This window comes from Lampetra planeri, chromosome 10 (assembly GCF_965212315.1).
Source record: "Lampetra planeri chromosome 10, kcLamPlan1.2.h2, whole genome shotgun sequence".
Lineage (NCBI taxonomy): Eukaryota > Metazoa > Chordata > Hyperoartia > Petromyzontiformes > Petromyzontidae > Lampetra > Lampetra planeri.
In genome coordinates, this window is record NC_136116.1 from 11,916,496 (window position 1) to 11,935,774 (window position 19,279).

At 44.4% G+C, this 19,279-nt stretch overlaps 1 protein-coding gene across 3 annotated transcripts in view; it reads right to left on the reverse strand.

The window, feature by feature from the left end:
- Positions 1–19,279, reverse strand: part of LRP1 (LDL receptor related protein 1) — a 263,658-nt gene that overhangs the window by 30,215 nt on the left and 214,164 nt on the right. For 2 of the 3 annotated variants that reach the window (XM_078598337.1, XM_078598336.1), the window contains exons 56-70: positions 18,092–18,282; positions 17,335–17,518; positions 14,833–14,918; positions 13,826–13,945; positions 11,360–11,547; positions 10,158–10,363; positions 9,030–9,218; positions 7,947–8,095; positions 6,886–6,979; positions 6,524–6,640; positions 6,264–6,383; positions 5,467–5,589; positions 4,562–4,687; positions 3,873–3,989; positions 728–834 (exon numbers count right to left, since the gene is read on the reverse strand). In XM_078598337.1, coding sequence (XP_078454463.1) covers positions 728–834; positions 3,873–3,989; positions 4,562–4,687; positions 5,467–5,589; positions 6,264–6,383; positions 6,524–6,640; positions 6,886–6,979; positions 7,947–8,095; positions 9,030–9,218; positions 10,158–10,363; positions 11,360–11,547; positions 13,826–13,945; positions 14,833–14,918; positions 17,335–17,518; positions 18,092–18,282 — 2,117 coding nt within the window. The remainder of the gene's footprint in view (positions 1–727; positions 835–3,872; positions 3,990–4,561; positions 4,688–5,466; positions 5,590–6,263; positions 6,384–6,523; positions 6,641–6,885; positions 6,980–7,946; positions 8,096–9,029; positions 9,219–10,157; positions 10,364–11,359; positions 11,548–13,825; positions 13,946–14,832; positions 14,919–17,334; positions 17,519–18,091; positions 18,283–19,279) is intronic. The other variant, XM_078598338.1, reaches the window with a different exon arrangement.

A 19,279-nucleotide genomic window follows, 5' to 3' on the forward strand; every position in this document is an offset into this window, starting at 1 on the left:
GTACGAGTGTGGTATATGCACGCAGATGCGCGCGTGTGTGTGTGTGTATATATATTAAAGTGCACCTGGCCTGGCACAGGTGCCGTGGTGACGTCACCATCACTTCGTGGCGAATGGCGGGTTTTGGTATTGGTATATATTAAGCATGTGTGTGGGGTTTTGCATGTTATTCATATCACAGTTGCTGAGGACAGGCCTTAAGGGCCATGAATGCCCAGTGACAAGCAACAAACAGCACTATTTGAGGTATAATGTATGAGTGAGCCGGTTTCTTGAATTGAACATGTTTTAAGAACTCAGGAAAAAGATGATGGGAGGGGAATTCCAAAGTTAAGCAGTACCTAGGATTGAAGCAGAAGTGTTTAACCCTGCAGTATAGTGTTTGAAAAAAATCGTGGATGAGATCAAATGGTAAATCGCACAAATACGCACAAATGCAAGCATATTGGTGTGTGCATTGCATACGTACATACGGGCATGTATATATGCGCACCGTTGTAATCAACACAAGTAAGGTAATTTATCGCTTTCTTATTCTTTCGTACGGCTGATATAGATGCAGAGCCACAACTACAATTTCACAATCCGGTGGTCAAGCCAGATAGCCGCATCAGGAGCAGCGCAGAGTATCACTGTCATGTCTCCTTCGTACTTGTCGATCGAACATTGCGTCGTTATATTCTTTGTTGCCGTGATCAGTTATGATCCGCGAGACACATTCACAAACCTCGTCGGAGCCATCGGAGCAGTCGTGGTCACCATCGCAACGCCAGCGGCCAGCGATGCAGCGTCCGTTCGCGCACGAGAACTCGCTCTCAGAGCACGGCCGCGGAGCTGTGTGGGCAGGACACAGAAAACCCGTGAGGCTTCGACTTTAGCCCAACAACTGAGAAATACAAGCTCCGTTAACCCGTGTGCACTACATAGATTACAGACACTCGCCATGCATTGAAGTGAAGCATTATGGGTAATGCTTACGTATACTTTTACCCATAATTCTCCACCTTACCAATAATGCGCCACAGCAATGTATAGTGAGTTTTTATACGAAATTATTTTTTTTGCATTTAACCGGACTCCATAGTTTAGGCAGTGGTCCTGGTCACCCAGCGGCTCTTGACTAACATTTCTGACTCTGCTGACGAGACCCACAAGGTTGAAACCAGTCCAGTGTTTTCTTGCTAAAAAACGAATGCTACCGAATAAATATTGGTCTGGAAAGCCAAGAGGTGTTCTGCTTAAATAAGTATATATGTGTATGCACTGCAGGTGTTCAAACTAGCAAGTTCCAGATTGTTTCTGGGTTGTTATTTTTACTGAAGGCTTGACCATATTGACTACTCAGTTGAGATATACCATTAGAATTTATTTTACTATTAGTGTTGGTGTATTTTTTGGAAAGCAGTGTTTGGAAATATCACAGGCCTCAAACTAAGCACAATACAGGGACTCCTCTACTTACAAACAAGTTATGTTCCAGGTCTGTTCGTAAGTCCAACTTTACTCCTGTCGATTCCAAACATGTTGTACAGCATTTACACTAAACGGGAAATGGCTTTAAAAGTTGTATAATCTCCTGAAGATGTAGTTGCTACTGGTTCTTCATGATCTGCAGATGTAGATGTCATCACCGCCATTTATTGCGCGGCGGTTGAACTTACAACTCTCGGTCCGAACAGGTAACTGGACATACGGACAGGTTTGTTCGTATCTTTGAAAGTTCGTAAGTCGAATTTTGTAAGTTGAGGAGTCCCTGCGCATTAATTTACTCATAACGAAGATTCATTATAAATTTACTTACAAACACAGAAAAATTACATCACATGAGTGTAATCTAATAGCCAATATTAAGAGGAATACATCGATGTGAAGAAAAGCATTATTGAAAAACAAATATCATCAACATTACATGCCTTATTTGAATATTTAAAACAATTCCACCTCATTAGAGTAGAGCTCTGGCTTCGAATCTCAGCTATACAAATCTACAAGGATTAAAACAGGGCTTCTTCATCTTTCTTTCTGCACCGAGGACCCTTAACAGCTGCCATGAAATAAAACGTTAAGATCCAGCCCCTTGATTGTGATCAGTGTAGCGTAGGTTTTAATGTAGAAGTAACAGAACAAATGACTATAGCACTTACTCCCAGATGAAGAAATGGATAAGGAATGAGTTCTGGTGTACGGGTCATATTGTACATCCTCCATTGCCTTTGCAAACCCTATGGTACATTTTAGGATCCATTGAGACTTAAGAGTTATCAACCCCTAATGATACTTGTACTCCCATAAAATGGCACAGCCCTGAAATTGTTTGCCTCTGCTGGCAGAATGATCTGTACTAGACGAAGCTCTAGAGCTTCCCTAAATAATGTTTTTGCCTGCTCTTCCACACCAACCAGACATCTTGGAAGATGGAGTACCCACACTTTACCTCACCACACACAACCCTGCTGACTGTGGTGTACCCATTTATACAACTGGGTAGACAGAGGCGGGGGAGATTTAAGAAACTTGCCCACATTTCAGCTGTCGTGCCGAGAGATCTAACTGGTGACGTCTGGATGACAAGTCCAATGTGTCCTAACAATGATACCATGGCAGCATACCTCAGTCCCCTACGGACTATGCAAATAACTCAATTGATAATCCTGGATTTTGGAGACATATTCTATAAGAAGGTGGCACTTGATGGCCATGGCAGGCAAGTGCAAATGGAAGTTTGAGAGCATATTACATGCACAGTCACCTACCTTTGAAAATGTGTCACCCATCACTAGGGCAGTGTGATGCAAGAAGCAAAATAAAACAAAGCGAAAAAAAGTAAAATGGGACATGGAGACATGGGATAACGTGAGACATGTTGAATACTGGACAACAATGGTAACGTGATTGAACATTTCCAAACGATGATTATATGACCATGGCAAAAGAGAACAGGACTGAATGACAATGAGATGCCTTGAATAAGAGTTGATTACAATGAAAGATATTAATCAATAGAAGTTTAATTAATGTCAGGCGCACAATGGAGATGGCACGAGACATCTTACAAGGCGGAAAGAAATGCATAAATAAGTATATTCAGCTCAACTTGTGCAATGATGCATGCAGGTTAATGACCCATTGAACATTTCAGAGCAACTGCATATTTTGCTCGAAAATATCACCCCTCCCTCAAATAACACGCCATGCAGCGGTTGTTTCCAAAAATAGTTATGTTCCATCTGCTTTTCCCACCTAAATATTGCAAACAAATCCCGGTTGATTTTGAGTGAGGATGATCAAATTCACCTGGAATGCACCCAATCCATCAGGTAACTGAAGCCAAGCAGGATCGAGCCTCCACAGAGACTTATATGGGGTGACCACAAAGCACACAAAACAGATGTGCAGTTGGCGGTGGGTTTGGAATAGTGGGCAGTGCAGAAAAACCCACTGCTGTTCTGCACTCCACTAACTTTCACCAACCCACACCGACCAGCGTAGTGAAGCCTGGTCAAATATCCCTCACACGCCCCCGGCAAGGCATCGGGAGGCCCAAATCCACCAGTGGATTGACACAACTGGCTACACACATGCAGAAACAACAACAGCAGCAGCCGCCACTAAGTGGTGGTGACGTCACCGTTGCCATTGTGCCTATCTCGGCGCGCTGTGACGCCACGTGAAGTGTTGAAAGGCTCGCTTGGCAGCAGTTCACGGGACAAACCCGGGTGCTGTGGGTTGACCGACTGATGTACACGTGCATACGTCCGGAACATAGGTTATATCACAGCGGTGTTCCGCTCGTTTAACAAAATGTGCCGCGGAAAACTTGGGGAGTTTTCCCAAGTCTGCAGTGGGGGAATGGCACCGTCCATGATACTTACTACAGCCCTCCTCGTCAGAGTTGTCTCCACAGTCGTTGTCGTAGTCACACTGCCAGCGCCCCGGCACACAACGGTTGTTCTTGCAGCGGAACTGGTACGGCTCACAGGTTCTGTCCTCTGCACGCGATCAAGGGAACACGGAAATATGAGTTCCACCACTGGGTTGCCGAAGTGCAAGTTCCTCTTTCGCACACGTTGGCTACTGTTCTCCTCCACGTACTTCACATCCTCTCCATGTCTGTCTGTCACTTTTGTTATCGGCAACACCAACGTCATTTATAAAGCAAGGATAAACTTTACAGGGGTACGAATATGGAATAGAGCAGGCATTATGCACAAGGGAAAAGGCATCGAATCTGAAAGCATTGAAAGAAAACTAGTCAATGCAATACACACTAGATATGAAACTAAAATAGAAAATACTAAAACAGTCCTGTTGGATTGAATAGAGAATCTACAATTGTTATTGCCTAAGTGGCTGTCCTTAAACCTTTCAAACTATTTAACAAAAAAATCGAAATTGTTTGAAAAACAACCCCCAAGCAGACAGCTTTTCTCAATTCCACAGGTGGAGCATCCCACGAGAGAGGGCCTACAAAACGTGCGCACGTGCCCACAGGGTGTTGAAGCGCTCGTCCGCTCATGAGCGCAGAGTCTTGTCCGTCGCTCTCTCGCGTGCCGACACTCACCGCACTCCTCCTTGGGCTCGTCCGACGTGTCGCCGCAGTCGTCGTCCCCGTCGCACTTCCACCGGGACGGGATGCAGCGTCCTGTGCCCTTGCAGCGGAACTCCTCCTGGCCGCACGTCATCTGGGCTGTTGGCATGCGGCGCACGGCGGCATGGGCGAGATTGGAGGACGGCAGGTGAGAGCACGGAAAAGAAAAAATGGTATTTGCAGAGGAGCAATACCATACAAAAATTGATATTACAAATACACACCCGTTCCGAATAATGACCATGATTCCTTGGTTTAAATGGATACGAAGGAAATGTGGCTCAGGCTATCAATTGCCCACGTTGACATACTCAGGCAACACCTCAAAGATAATATTTTCAGATGGGGCAGGTTTGATTTGCTATTACCCACTCAAGTGACCAGCAAACCTGAATCCCATCCATTACTAGCTTGTCATCTCTCTCAGCAGAAAATGATCATTCCAAGGCAATACACTTCAAAACATTGTTAAATTACAATGGATTCATCCGTCCTCAATTCCAAGAATACAAACATCTGAGGTTTGGTTCAAAGAGCTAGAAAAATGTATTTCAAATCAAAAGCTACTCCAGAGGCTGAGCTCCCTCTGCAGTAACTCATGGGAAGGGGGGTCCCAGGGGAGATACGCGATTGGTGGGGCACATCGTGCCTGTATAAAAGCTCATCTCTGCACGACTGTCCCCCTACACGCAAGGGATAGCTATGTAAAGAATAAGAAGAGTCAACACAGATGTATAAAAACGACAATATTAATGAGCAAAAAAACTGTTTGTGTTGGTCAAAAGAGCTATGTTGACCAAGACAGTGGAAGGCATTTGAGGGCATCCCAGTCTGTTCTCTGTCGGTTACACAGCAGCTGAGCAACACATTGCGCTTACTGCAGTTGGCAGGCTCATCAGAGCCATCCCCGCAGTCGTTGTCACGGTCGCACACCCACACGCGCGGGATGCATCGCTTGGTCGACGAACACTGGAACTGGTTAGGGGCGCACGTGACCTCTGCTAAACAGACAAAGACATCCAAAACCAAAATCAAACAGTGCTGTTGCACTCAACTCTTTGATCTGCACGACGGAGTCCGTGCCAAGCCCGGTCAGCCTCGTCTTATTCAACAGCACAACTTGGTAGCTCGCATTTTGTCAATGAGGCTGTTATTTAGAAGGTTTCCAAGCTGTCTACTCCTAGAGCTGGAGGCAGCCACTGCCAGATAATGTTGCAGGACATTGACATGCGGTTTGCTTTGTGGAAAGTGTTAATGGGCAAGCGTACAAAATTGTGCTCTAAATTCAAAACTTGAATTCTCCTCAAATTGATCATTACTCCAGAGGTCCCTTTCATGTGCCCTCGTCAGGGTCGGGAGCCCATGTATTGAACCTGCAGAGTGTCCTGATTGGTAAATGACAAGTGACAAACAGGGTATATCATGAGATTATTAAGTTATTGTATTTGGCTTCTGGCCATATTAAAATTGTAGATTAGGCTTTGCATACCGACTGTGTCAGAGTGATTGAAAGGAAAACGTGTCATTAAACAGCATTGTTGGTACATCTCACAAAGCATTAGTGTTCCTCTGAAATAGGATGACCCTCAAATCACGAGCTGAATTTGACGTATATTTAATGAAAGCCCAAGACCTCGTGTTATTGTGTGCGCTCAGCGGGTGCGGCAATACATACGGCAATCCTTCTCATCCTCGCCGTCTCCGCAATTATCCTGGCCATTACAGCGGAAGATGCCTGGGATGCAGCGATGGGTGGTGCGACACTTGAATTGGCTTGGCAGGCAGACGTGAACATCTGTACAATCGCACGCGCGCACACGCGCAAGTGCATGTCATCAACCAACCACTTGGCATTCTAACGTGTACAATTCTCGTGCGGTGTAACTTACGAGCGATATGCAGCGTAATACTTCAGAACAACGTGAAGCCGCCTACCACAGTTGGCTTCATCAGAGCCGTCCCCGCAGTCATTGTCCCCATCGCAGATGAAGGCTGGATTGGTGCAGATGCCGTTCTTGCACTGGAATTGGCCAGGGCGGCACTTAAAATCAGCTGTAAGGGAAGTCACAGAAGTGCACACAAAAGGCACACATGCAGCAACTACAATCAATCCCACCGTTTTTATTGCACCATGAACACAGAAATGCCGGGCTTAGAAATGAGCTCAACTTTGAGTTTGTACGATTTTATTCAAGTATTTCATTCTCAATAAACTTTGGCTGCCTCTGTTCAGGAACAGCCCCAATGTGATCAAAGTCATTCTGGCAAGACCTTGTCAGCCCGAAGGCCGCACTTACGGCAGTCAGCTGGCTCATCCGAGCGGTCTCCGCAGTCATCCTCCGTGTCGCACTTCCACCAGAAGGGGATGCACTTGTCATTCTTGCACACGAACTACGTGGGAAAGGCCAAGCAGGTATCACGTGACACTCTTTTACAGTGACAGTAAATAGCTGGGACACTCTGTGGCTGTCCAGAGCCTCATGTACAAATGTACTAGGATGTATAAGTTAACGTGAATGCATCGTAGGGTTTACAGCGTCGAGCATGGCGAGTCCGAGATTATTTTTTCAACCAAAGAAAAAGATAGATTTCTTTGAAACTAGAAATGGACATGAATGAAATACGGCAGCTTTTCTAAGGTTATTTATAATCTTGCAATAAGTTACAGTTATATAATTATTTATGTTCTTATTTCGAGTATAAATTTAAAAGTGTCATTATAGGCTGTGATACATATTAAGTGTCATATTCCAACAGTTTTATTATGTGATATAAACTTATTTTATGACCAGCACCAGTTCTGGCAATGCATCTTTCCTGGTACACAAGTTACACATTTTTGCCAAGTCACCCTAAGGCTGAATCAAGCCATGTTTGCATATCAATTAAACAAGGTGATGCATGGTCTGTAATTAAACCCAGATCATTTATTTCATAACAAGGTATGCTATCCACCATGCTACCAATCCCCAAAGATATACTACACACCTGTAAACTAATAAATACACACACAGGGCACTCAAAGATCCCCTGTATAGCCTCAACAGACTGTCGGGGAAAGTGCTGTTAGCGAAAACCTATGAAGGCCGGCACGGCCTTCATAGAGGGGGTGGGTGGCGAGGACCATGTCCAGTCACCTTTGTCTCCCTAGTGACGATGTTTACACATGACATCAGGTACTCATTTGAGGATGAGTCGACTTAGGGGAGGCCCAAGAATAATTGTCACTGTTGTTGACCGTGAGCGGGAATCAAATCCGGGTTGCCGCGTTCGTAGTGCAGTGCTGCTAACTGCTATACCTCCCAACACCACACACACACACGGACACACAAGCATAAAACAACACTTATAAACTCACCTGACTTGCAGTGCAGTTCGAAAGGCAGGTACGCCCATCACTGGCCAGGTAGAAATTGGTGGGGCAGGCACACTTGTACTGACCGCCCGGTGAGATCAGGCACAGGTTGCTGCAGCCTCCGTTGTTCACTTTGCACGGATGATTGGGAACTGGAGTACAAACAGTGGGCGTGTTAATAAAACAGAGTAGAAGCAACCAAACGGGCTTGGAATCAATGTGGAAGTGATCCAAGCAAGCTAAAGCATGCGGCACTGATTTGGCGCCTCGACAATAAGCTGGAAATAGCTGCAGTGAACACCGATTGTGTGATGGGCATTTTCGAATACTCCAGATAAAAAAGGTAGTTTTTCAAAACATGCAGTGTTTGTTGTACTATTTTTACTATGATTAATATATATCAGCAGTTATTCGAATGAATTTCCGCAGTCACAAAAGTTAAGTCATATATCAGCAGCTTCTCTGATGTCAATTTTTTTTTCCAGTCTCTTCACAATAAATATCACATTGATTAAAATCTGCTATACGCATATCCAATCTCAACATTATCCTTCTTGAATAAAGGATTGATTGCAGCCGAGACACACTGTGAATATACACATTATGTTAAGAATGCAGGGTTCCTCAGTCAATATTATGATTCGTAATTGGGGTTGGGGGATAGGCCACAAGACAGCCAAACAAATTATTATTTCCTGGATTTTTTATTCTGCCTTTCTGGTTCTTGTCCTGATGGCGCTCGACACAGATTAAAGTGAAATGTCGTATCCAATTGCTACATTTTTAGTCAGAATTCGGTGAGCCGAAACAATAATTTGCACGTTAAAAATGTGGAGGTTTTAGCAATGCAAATTTGGCCAAATCATTACATAGCCCAACTGAAAATTGTATTATTAATATATAAATTATGTTGCGGTGACCCAAAGGCACAACGATGACATGATGGTGCAAGTGCCCTGGCCAATAAAACACCCGCAAGATAAACTAACGGGCAACGTGAAGATGGCTCTAGCATTGACTGCTGTTCGTTGGCGATTGTTGATGACCGCCGTGGGCGTTATAATCAGCGGCAGTGCAAGCTGATACCGTCAGGCTGCCGGAAGGGGTGGTACACATGCAGGTCCATGGGCCTGTGCAGCGTGCTGATGAGCGTCGTCCGGTCTGCGCCCGTGCTCTTGTGCGCTCGGTTCACCGTCTTCGTCTCCCAGTCGGTCCAGTAGACGTGGTCCTCGAAGAGGGACAGCGCGAAGATATGCGGAATGTCCTCGCTCACAACTGCAGGTGCCAAACGCGATGGGGAAAGGGGGAAGGGCACAGGCCACACAGATCGCACCCAGAGACACGCAGATAAGGATCCTCGCCCCCCAGTAGCCAAATAGTCTGGTAACGAGCACCTATGAGGGCCAACTCGGCACATGAACGGGTGGTGTGGCTAGCACCACCATCATACCAGGTACTCATTTAAGGCTCATTTAAGGCTGTGTCATGCTAGAGGAGGCAAAGGACTGGTGCAGATTGGAATGGTCCCTGATTTTAGCCATGGCCAGGAACCAAACTCATGTTGCGGGATTCATAGCACAGGCAGCTCACCAATGTACACTTGCATATACTTTGAAAAAAAAACAGTCACTCATTAAGTATATTTTAAAAAATCGAAAACCATGCATGCTTTTCAATAGTTCTACATTCATGCATGTTGAACAAGTCCTTTATGCTTCCACATTTGGCACAATGAAATCATATTTCATTTAACTTGGTGATTCTAAACGTATGCATGGGGGGGACATAGGATAAGAAGATCATAAAACACCTTTAGGTACTGCTAATTAAACAATTTCACAATTAAATTAATGAGGAAGCTTAATAATTTAAAGGATAAAAACTGTTTTTTCCATGTTTTCTGACAAGATTAGATAAATAAATAAGATCGATGGTGAGGTACAGAAAATGTGATTTGCATTCGCCTTGCATGGTGTTGATATTATTTCATTCTTGACAGGAGTAGAGAGTACTACGAATAAATAAATGTCTTCTTTATATATGCACACACGTACATATATAACGTACTTTCTAAAAGCCGTTCATCGTAACATGGTGGCTTGACTTAAAACAGCAGCAAATGTGAATTAACCGTGACTGCTTGCACTCATAACTGGATCCCTTAAGGTTACACTGCCGTCCGCTCCGTGTTAAATCGTGGTGCGCGCCATCAACCTGTGTGCCTGTTGGCTCCGTCCATATCCGCAAACTGGATGTAGTCCTCGCGCGCGTCCGCCCAGTAGATGCGGTTGTTGACGTAGTCCAGCGACAGCCCGTTGGGCCACGTGATCTTGGTGTCAATGACCACGCTGCGGTTGCTGCCGTCCATGCCCATGCGTCCAATGTGCGGGTGCTCACCCCAGTCCGACCAGTACAGGTACCTGCCAACGGACGCGTTCAACAGGGTCAACCTTGTGCCCCCGACCTCCTTCCACGCTCGCCTCGGCGTTGTGGTGAAGATGCAGCCCCCCCCCCCCCCCCCCCCGCAATTGCTCGCTCACGCCACTGTTTTTTTTTTACGCGAGAGAGCTCTGGAGAGCGCCTCCAGCAGATCGTTTGTGCCAACTCTTCCAAGCTGGACAGACACCTTGGAGGAGGTGGAAGCAAGATGACTGCAACCCACTGCTCATGAGCATGTCGCTCCACTGCGGGGTACCCGTTTGAAACTACTCGGGGAACTAGAGGGAGGAAGGAACGATGAAACCTGCCGCCATCTTTGTTTCGCTCGCCACACTGGGAGATCGAATGGAACCGATTGCCGCGTCCAGCGTGCTAACCGTTACGGCGCGGCAGCGTCATGCGTGTCGCAGTGCATGCCTGAAATGCAGCAACCTGAGAGGCGTGGGTTCGCTGAGCATGCAAGAGCAGCACGGTGCCTGAATGAGGCAGCACATCAACTCGGTTGTTTCCTCTATTTGTGCAGAATTTTAGTATTCCTCTCTCACATACGTAGGTTTTTTTCATTCTGTGGCCACTGTGAGTTTCTCCCTCATGCCATAAAACCTCAAATTGTAATTGGCCAAATATTCCATAGCATGACCTTTGAGTATATTACCACTGAGGCTCACCGAGCACATCCGGGAAAATTAAAACAAAATGTCTATTGCTTTCATGAATACTACTTGTGCGCTGAAATGAGTAGACTGCTGTGAATGGCTCGAAGGGTAAATAAGATACGAGTTTCGCTTGAGTGTTATGCGTTTCATTTAGGTGATTTCACACAGTTATTAAAGGTATAGTCAAATCTCACTTTCAAGTCTTACACAGTTATTGTATTTTGGCAAAAGCACACACGCCCTTCTAAATCTGCCACACACCACCTCGTGCAAGCCCACGCACGCCCACTAGCCCCCCCCCCCCCCCCCATGTTCACTCACCCTCCACGGACATCCACAGCGAGGGCCCGGGGCTCCTTGAGGCCATTATTAAGCAGCACGGTGCGATAGAGCCCATTCAGTTTGGACACCTCGATGGTGTCCCGCCCCTTGTCGCACCAGTAGAGATTGCCACCGATCCAGTCGACCGCGAGTCCGTCTGGGTTGCTGAGGCTGGTGCGGTGCAGGACCTACAATGCAATGATAATTGAAGGGCCGAATGTATTACCATTTCATTTCCTTCTTGATGAAAAGTGGAATTAACAGTTCTCCTTGGTTTAGTTTTCACTTTAGTTTAGCTAAAGTTCCCAGAAGCACGTTATTAACGACTAAAACGAATGGCTTTTGCTGCCCCTAAAATTGCAGTGGTACAATGTGTGAACAGGCTTGTCACAGGGGGTGAATAGAGATTACTTTGGTAATTTTTCAAAATGTACAATACGTTTAAAGGGGATCCAATTTCGATCATATTTTTTATGTTCATGACTACTTAACTAAAATTCTGATTCTGTTTACAAAATCAACACATGATTTAACTTTTCAATCAACACTGGCAACATTCTACAATTATGAATGTGGTTAAATGTTAACAGGTACAACAACGTGCTTTGTGTGCCACTGTTGTACGCTTAGACACACTTGCACGGGTATGTAAGAAAATGCACAGGTCACATTGCGCATTACATAAACAAAGACACCCACCCCATGTTCGTCCTCAGAGTTTATACTCTGATGCAATATCTACCACAAGTAGATTGGTAGGCAGTAGGAAAAAGCAGAGACATATACATATTAGTAGTGAAAGGTTAATCAGCGGTAACATTAACGGCTATATCTATGTAATGATATGAAGCCACATTCAGGCAAAGTCCAAGATAAATTATAGTTTTTTATTAGGGGTGTTAGTATCACTCAAGAGATAGCTATTTTGAGGAAACTAAACATGTTGAAATAAGACGTATAATTATTCAACTAAAGTGATCAGAATTTAAAAGTATGAAATTCGTGAAAATGTAATTTAACTTGCAAACTACATATTGCCTGTAATTTAAGCAATTTAAAAACTAGTTTTTCAAGATATTCATCTTTAGAGCTTAAGGAACGGGATACAATGGTTGGCGTTCAATGCAATTTGTAAAAAGAAGGGTAATTTAAATCATCATATATTTGGACTGAGCAACGATGAATGCAGTTGTAACGTTTGCTCATTGTGCGTTTACTTATAAACACACGGTGAATTTAGTAATTAGCATTTAATTAGCATTCAGCCGTGGTCAGGAATTTAACCCGGATTACTGGGATCACAGTGCAGTACTCAGCCTCCGATACAAACACAGATTATTGAGGATCTTAATAAACAATTCCAACAATACTTTCACTTGGGCAGTGAGCTACAGTTTAAAAACACATACCACAGTATGTATTAAAGAAGAAACTTAGGACAAATTGCATTATTGATGGTTTATCTTAAATGCTTCAACCATAAAACATATATACATTTCAAATTGATTTACTCAACTACAAAATAATAAAATAAAACTCGAATAAGAATGTCAATATCAACAACAATAAAAACCGAAAAATGCGCCATTTGCTTGAGGCTTCCTCGGAGGCCCTGATAAAGGACACCGCGCTAATTGCTCTGTGCCTATATTGAGCATCTCCTCCACGAAATGGTATTTCCTGCGCTTGAATGACCGAAATTGTGTTTGTCATTCGGGTCAATGCGAAGGCTATCTTGTGCCAGACACAACAGCTTTGATGTAGTTTAAATTAAAATGTACTCCCGTACACGAACTTCATTCGATGTGTTAGGCTTATTTATTGAATAAACGTCACAACACGTAACGATTAAAACACCTATTGCAGACATTGATGGATATACATATACAAACATCCACCACTTACTCACAATTAAATACAAACAAGACTGAGGTGTGTCACTAAGCACTGAAGCTGGAAGGATTTAATAGGCCTGAATTTGTTGAGTTAGTTTTACAAATGTGTTGGTATATATTTTTGCAATGCAGGGATTATACAAAATCAGACTATATGAATACATTATCATTCGATAATTTGTGCACCATTATATAGCTTCTAGGCGAAGTGGACCATCTGTTTTCTCCGAATTTGTACTAAATTGACACGAGACAATGCTGGTTATTCTTCATCTCATGTGATGAACAATACAAACTAAATTTACACAATCTGGTTGCACTGCCATCACAGGACGCAGATGCCTAATGCACAAGTCGAGGACAAAAGACTCAGACCGTATGCATCTGCAGCTATGCACATGAAACCATAGACCACGAAAATCCGCACTGCCGAACAAAAATTCACAAACTCTCGCGCAAAGCAATTACATGGGTACATCACGTACAACGGACTTCACGAGCCACACGAATCATCATCATCATCAGGCACCGAGGAGGAGGAGGGGAGGGTTCGCCCGAGCCTTTTATTCACCTGTGTGTCGGATCCGTTCATGTGCATCCGTCGGATCATACTTCCTTGCGTGGTCACATCCGTCCAGTAAACCCATTGCTCGCTCCACTCAAAATCCAGAGCCACTGCATTGTTGAGCCCCTGCATAGAAAAAAAAAACAGCTCTGTGTATGTCCACACGCAGTAGATCACAGTAAATGGGTTTTAATGCAATGTTGTAATACCATTCTGTAATATCACTGAAATCTAATTCAATGCTATATATGTTCCTGCACACATCACAACGAAATGTTTTGAGGTGTGTGTGTCGTAATACTGCAATCATATGTTCATGCAGGATGGCATTTAAACATGTGTTGAATTTATATCAAATAAAGATTACTGCATCGTCATTTACTGAGTCCATAACACATTGCTGCATAGATAAATTCAATTAATTTGTCTTGAATATTTGATATAAAGCAGTATACACATTATACAAACTGCATTGCACATGGTAGGGCATAGAATGAAAAACCGTTACTCTAAGAATTTGCAGAAGACTAGGTAACAATTTATACAATTTCCATGTATGTATATTGAACTTTTCACACCGTACACAGCGAACTGCGCTAATCGGAGGTGCGGGGGAAGGACAACAAACGAAGCACAAAAAAGCAGTTCTAAGGAAATGAGTTATCAACTTAGCCCAACGTTTAAATGCATCTCATTGAATAAAAATGTTAATGAAAAGCACCATTGTCTTCACTCCTCACGGCATCCTTCTGATATTAGGAAGCCGCTGTAGCTATGCACGTTTAAATATAGATTGAAAACGAATTTCCTCAGAAGTGCTTTTTGTGGATTGTTTATTGTCCTTCCCCCGCACCACCGATTAGCACGGTTGGCTACGTACGGTGCGAAATAAGTTCAACGTACATTCACACACAGTATGCCTTATCGCCTTTTTCCACGAAGCCATTTCACTTTGATTTTAAGATGATCATGAGGGCCAACATGTCATCACAGTTTCCTCAGAAAGTGCATACCTGCTTGAGTAGCGTGTAGTTTGAGCCATCCAGGTTAACCTTTCGCAAATAGTAGCGGTTGGCAAATATGAGAATGGCTTCCTCATCTGTATCGAGAGAAGAACATATACATGTCCATGCGTGACAAAACAGATGGTGGTTTATAACAGAACCTTTGTGACGCTATGACTTCTCATGAATACGAATTTCACAACTTCATCCCCGTACTTTATAGAAACTCTTCCAAAGCAGCGGACCATAAAGTTTACAAGAGTGCTGTGAGAATAACAGATTTAGGACAAACAATTCGAGCCGCTTAAAAGTATTAGAAATACTGTTTTCCAGATGGCTATGTCTGGACGAAAAGCAATTTGTCAACCAAATACCTTGAGCAACTGAACGTCTGGCTCACTGGAGAAGCACACAATGTTACTTGCCAAAATATTGCATCAAGAAGTGGCTGTATTGTGAGTTGAAACCACTTAGTCAGTGTAGGACACAGAAAGGAAAGGTTTTAATCGCAATACACGTTTGCATCGGAAGCCGTGAGCACAACACACAAGTTCTGGGTTTTAAATCGACAATTAAAATAGATTGCAGTTATCTCTCGTTTAATGTGCTGGATGCGCTCCTGAAAAGTGCCGCATGAAGTGAAAACTGCACGAAGCGAGGAATTACTGCACTGAATCGAATTTGCGCTGTAAAATCAGCCTGCAGCCATTCTCATGGTGGGACCAAGAATTGAGATGATGGTATGCAGCGTACTGTTTAATGCCGCGTACCGTATCACACCGCTCAGCCGCGCACCTCAAGAAAGTAGTTCATCGTGCACTGAATAAAGTAGTTCGTTGCTCACTGAAGAAAGTAGTTCGTCACCCACCACCCAGAAACAGCTCGTATAACGGTGCGTGTTCCGCGTTGTGCGAAGTGTTCCCTAATGTAAGAACTGTGTTGTACGAAAAAAAGATTTATGAAAACGCGTTAAGTAAGGACTTACTGTACTGCAGGCTTATATAAAAATATATATATATTTAAGTTGACTTCTGTCAGGAAGAGATTTGTGCTGCTTCGAAAGGAGTTATTTTAGGCACAATGGTAGCTTCCAACTGTGCATATGAAGGCCTATAACAGATGTCTATAGACAAATTATGTGCTTTTTTCAAAATAGTCGTAGGGCACAGTGAAACTGTGAGTGCCAAAAAAAATACATTGATTTAAGATTCTACAATGGTCATGCACACACAACGCCGATATAATTGCCTTGGCCAAATAGTAATTTTCCACTCGCACCCGCTGCCTATGAAATGTACTTTCCAGAGATTTTGTTTGGGCCTGGTGAAGCGATTCACTGAATGTTGGCAGCTGGACTCATTCAACTTCAGTACAATTTCACTGTTTCCTCTTAAATTCCCCCGCAATGCCGCCCCAACACACACACACACTAGGAAACGGTGCCCCACTCAGAAAGTGCTTCAACACTGAAGATGCAGGCTTCTTCCTGGAAGCAGGGCGCAGCCACACTTTCGAATGGTTCCCGGTGGTTTATGGGTAAATTAGAGGTAGGGTCCTTGACGTCCCCCCCCCCCCCCACCTTATCGTGGATGACAGCAGTTCTGTACTCTACGACTGGTTTTTTTTTGTAATATATTTATTTTATTGAGCCAATGTGCAGCCCCATTACATCACGTTGCGATTCGCGTACACAGCGTCAACATAATCCGAACCGGTTATGAAAAGCAGGGGATAGAAAGATGGAGAATGGGCTCGCTGCACCATCCGATGACTAATTTTAATCTAAGCAATTACTGGCTATCGACTCAGTACTGAGCCTCTTGTTGCTGTGTTCCTGTTTAATTAAAGGTTATGTGAGCAGCGTTTATCAATTCTTAATGTCACCTGGTTGAAAGGGAGACAAACGCAGACTAAAATAAAACACCCACGGTGGCTGCTCTCCTGCCTGCAAGCATCGATGTCAAGTGTGCTCTTGTGCCGAGTCGAGCATGTACATACAAGGAAATGGGTTCTATTAACTTCACCGATTCGGTTTAATCCTGCATTCAAACTACAAACTAAATCAATAAAGATCATTGCAAGAATGGTATAGCTTAAGAATTGTATCTTGCTCAGCAAGAAGATGCGCTTTAAGAAAATTTTGAAGTGAAATGAATAAAAAAAAAATGACTGACACCTGCTGTGGTGAAATAAAAAAAGAAAGAAATGGGTAGCAACATCGCATGGTGCCTTAAGTAGTATATTTTCTAGATTTGTAACTTTGATGAAACACTGCTGCGTATGTTTTCGCAGTTGTGTTGCAGAGCTTTCCAATGCGTTTTAAGGCGGCATATGCGGGAAAGCCTAAACACACTTGGGATAACTTTAATTAAAGTAATAAAAAAATCCTTGAAAAGGGATCCACACACTCCAAAAGGTTGGGAACTGCTTATCAGACGGGATGACGTTAAAGGTTCTCACTTAAGAAAACAAGAGGAGGCAGCCACTCTGCACAATGGAAGTGTGACTCACCAGAAATGGCCTTGCAGCTGGTGGAATCATTAACCCGCTGCCTATAGCCATCCGTGCAGAGGCACTTGAAGCTGCCGTGGCTGTTGAGACAGGTCTGGCTGCATGGGTATGTGGTCCGGCATTCATCCCTGTCGATGCACGTCTTCCCATCGTCCTTAAGTTGAAATCCAGCACGACACTTGCACTGCACGCACACAAACACCAATGATTCAATCACAAATCTTAGGACGGCAAGGTGTCATTCGAATTTCCAAAACTGTCGCTGCTTTGTTGTTTTAATGGCGCAACGGTTAGGCCCTGCGATGTTATTGCTCATGCCACTGCTGGCAGAAGGAACTCCACTAGAGGCAGCTTTGGGAGCCCCCTTTAGAGGGTAATATTGGCCGACTTTTCCATGCCGATCAGACGTCTTGGAAGGGGTAAGAGGACCCACAATTTACCACACCACACGCGGACCTGCCGATCGACGTTATTACGAGCAAGGACATACATCGGGAAAATAAATTCACTCATCTATTCATCACGCATAGTCGGCGAAGGACGGTTGCGCCAAACGCGTGACCTCCTGTGACAGCATTCGCATAAACCGCTCTTGCTGCCGTACACCGATGTTTCGAGTGCTTTGCTTGATCCACGTATCATAGGGTCGCAGTGCACTTCGGGCGTCCACCGCCCCACTAAAGTGTACAATCTGCTGGGGTCCGTGCGTCGAGGCACCGAGAGCTGTGAACGTGCCAACCCGTTCGTCACGCCGCACCTTGTAGCCAATCTTGAGGTCGGTGCACTCCTGAGTGCAGCCACTGATGCGCCGGTCGGCGCACTCATTGATGTTGCAGTTCCTTTCATCAGAGCCGTCCTCGCAGTCGTCCTGGTTGTTGCACAGCATGCTCTCGTTCACGCACCGCCCGTTGGCGCACGGGAACGAGGACGAGTCGTTACACTTGCTGTCTGTTCGGACAAATGCGGTAATGATGGATTCAGCGTGCGGCGTCGTGAAATCCCAGCATTTTGGAAAAATAATAAAGTATGAGTTTAGGTTAAATTCAATAGACACAGATGTGAATTCCTCCGTATAGCCTTAACAGACTGTTGGGGCAAGTGCTGTTAGCGAGTAGCACCTACAAAGGCCGACACAGCACACGGCACACGAGGGGTTGGCTGGCGAGCCCCACGTCCGGCCGCCTTTGTCTCCCCAGTGGCGATGTTTACACATCGCTACAAGTACTCATTTGAGGCCGAGTCGACCGAGCGGAGGCCCAGGACTGGTTCAGATAATCGTCACTGGTGTTAGCCGCAAGCGGGAATCCATCTCGGGTCGCCAGGTTCGTAGCGCGCCGCACTGCTACACTACCGCTCCCCCTTAAATTTAATGTTGTGATAGTCACTGGCGATGTGAAATTCAGGTGTAAGCCTACCATACCACCTGTCTTTGTCTTGATAGCTGTGATATCAATGCATTGCTGCTGTTACTGCCGAACGTTTTAGCTATTGCCATTGGCAAGATGTTTGTGGGTCCAAACTATTATATTCAATTATATTCAGCTCTTACTTTACCAATGCTTATCAATCAACACTGTTTTCCACCTGGCTAACAAACTTTGCAGGCATTTATGAACGGGCATTTATAAATGTAAGCAGCATGCGTATAGAATTATTAATGAAAGTAAGTTGATGCAAATTGTAAATAACAGCGACTGGGAAGTCCCTGAATCGAGTGGTTTGTAGAAACAGATGGTTGTTTCACACACAAGAGCTTCGCCGAATGTGTAAAGCGAGTGCCAACCGGTGAATTATTTAGCACGACGAGGCGGCTTTCACGCACGGTGGAAACTTGACGGAGCGGTGACAATCTCGACACCGAAAAAAAGATCAACAACATTCGCGGAAAAAAAACTAAACAACAACCAAGGTGATGTCGGCGAGACTCTCGTTAATATTAATGGGG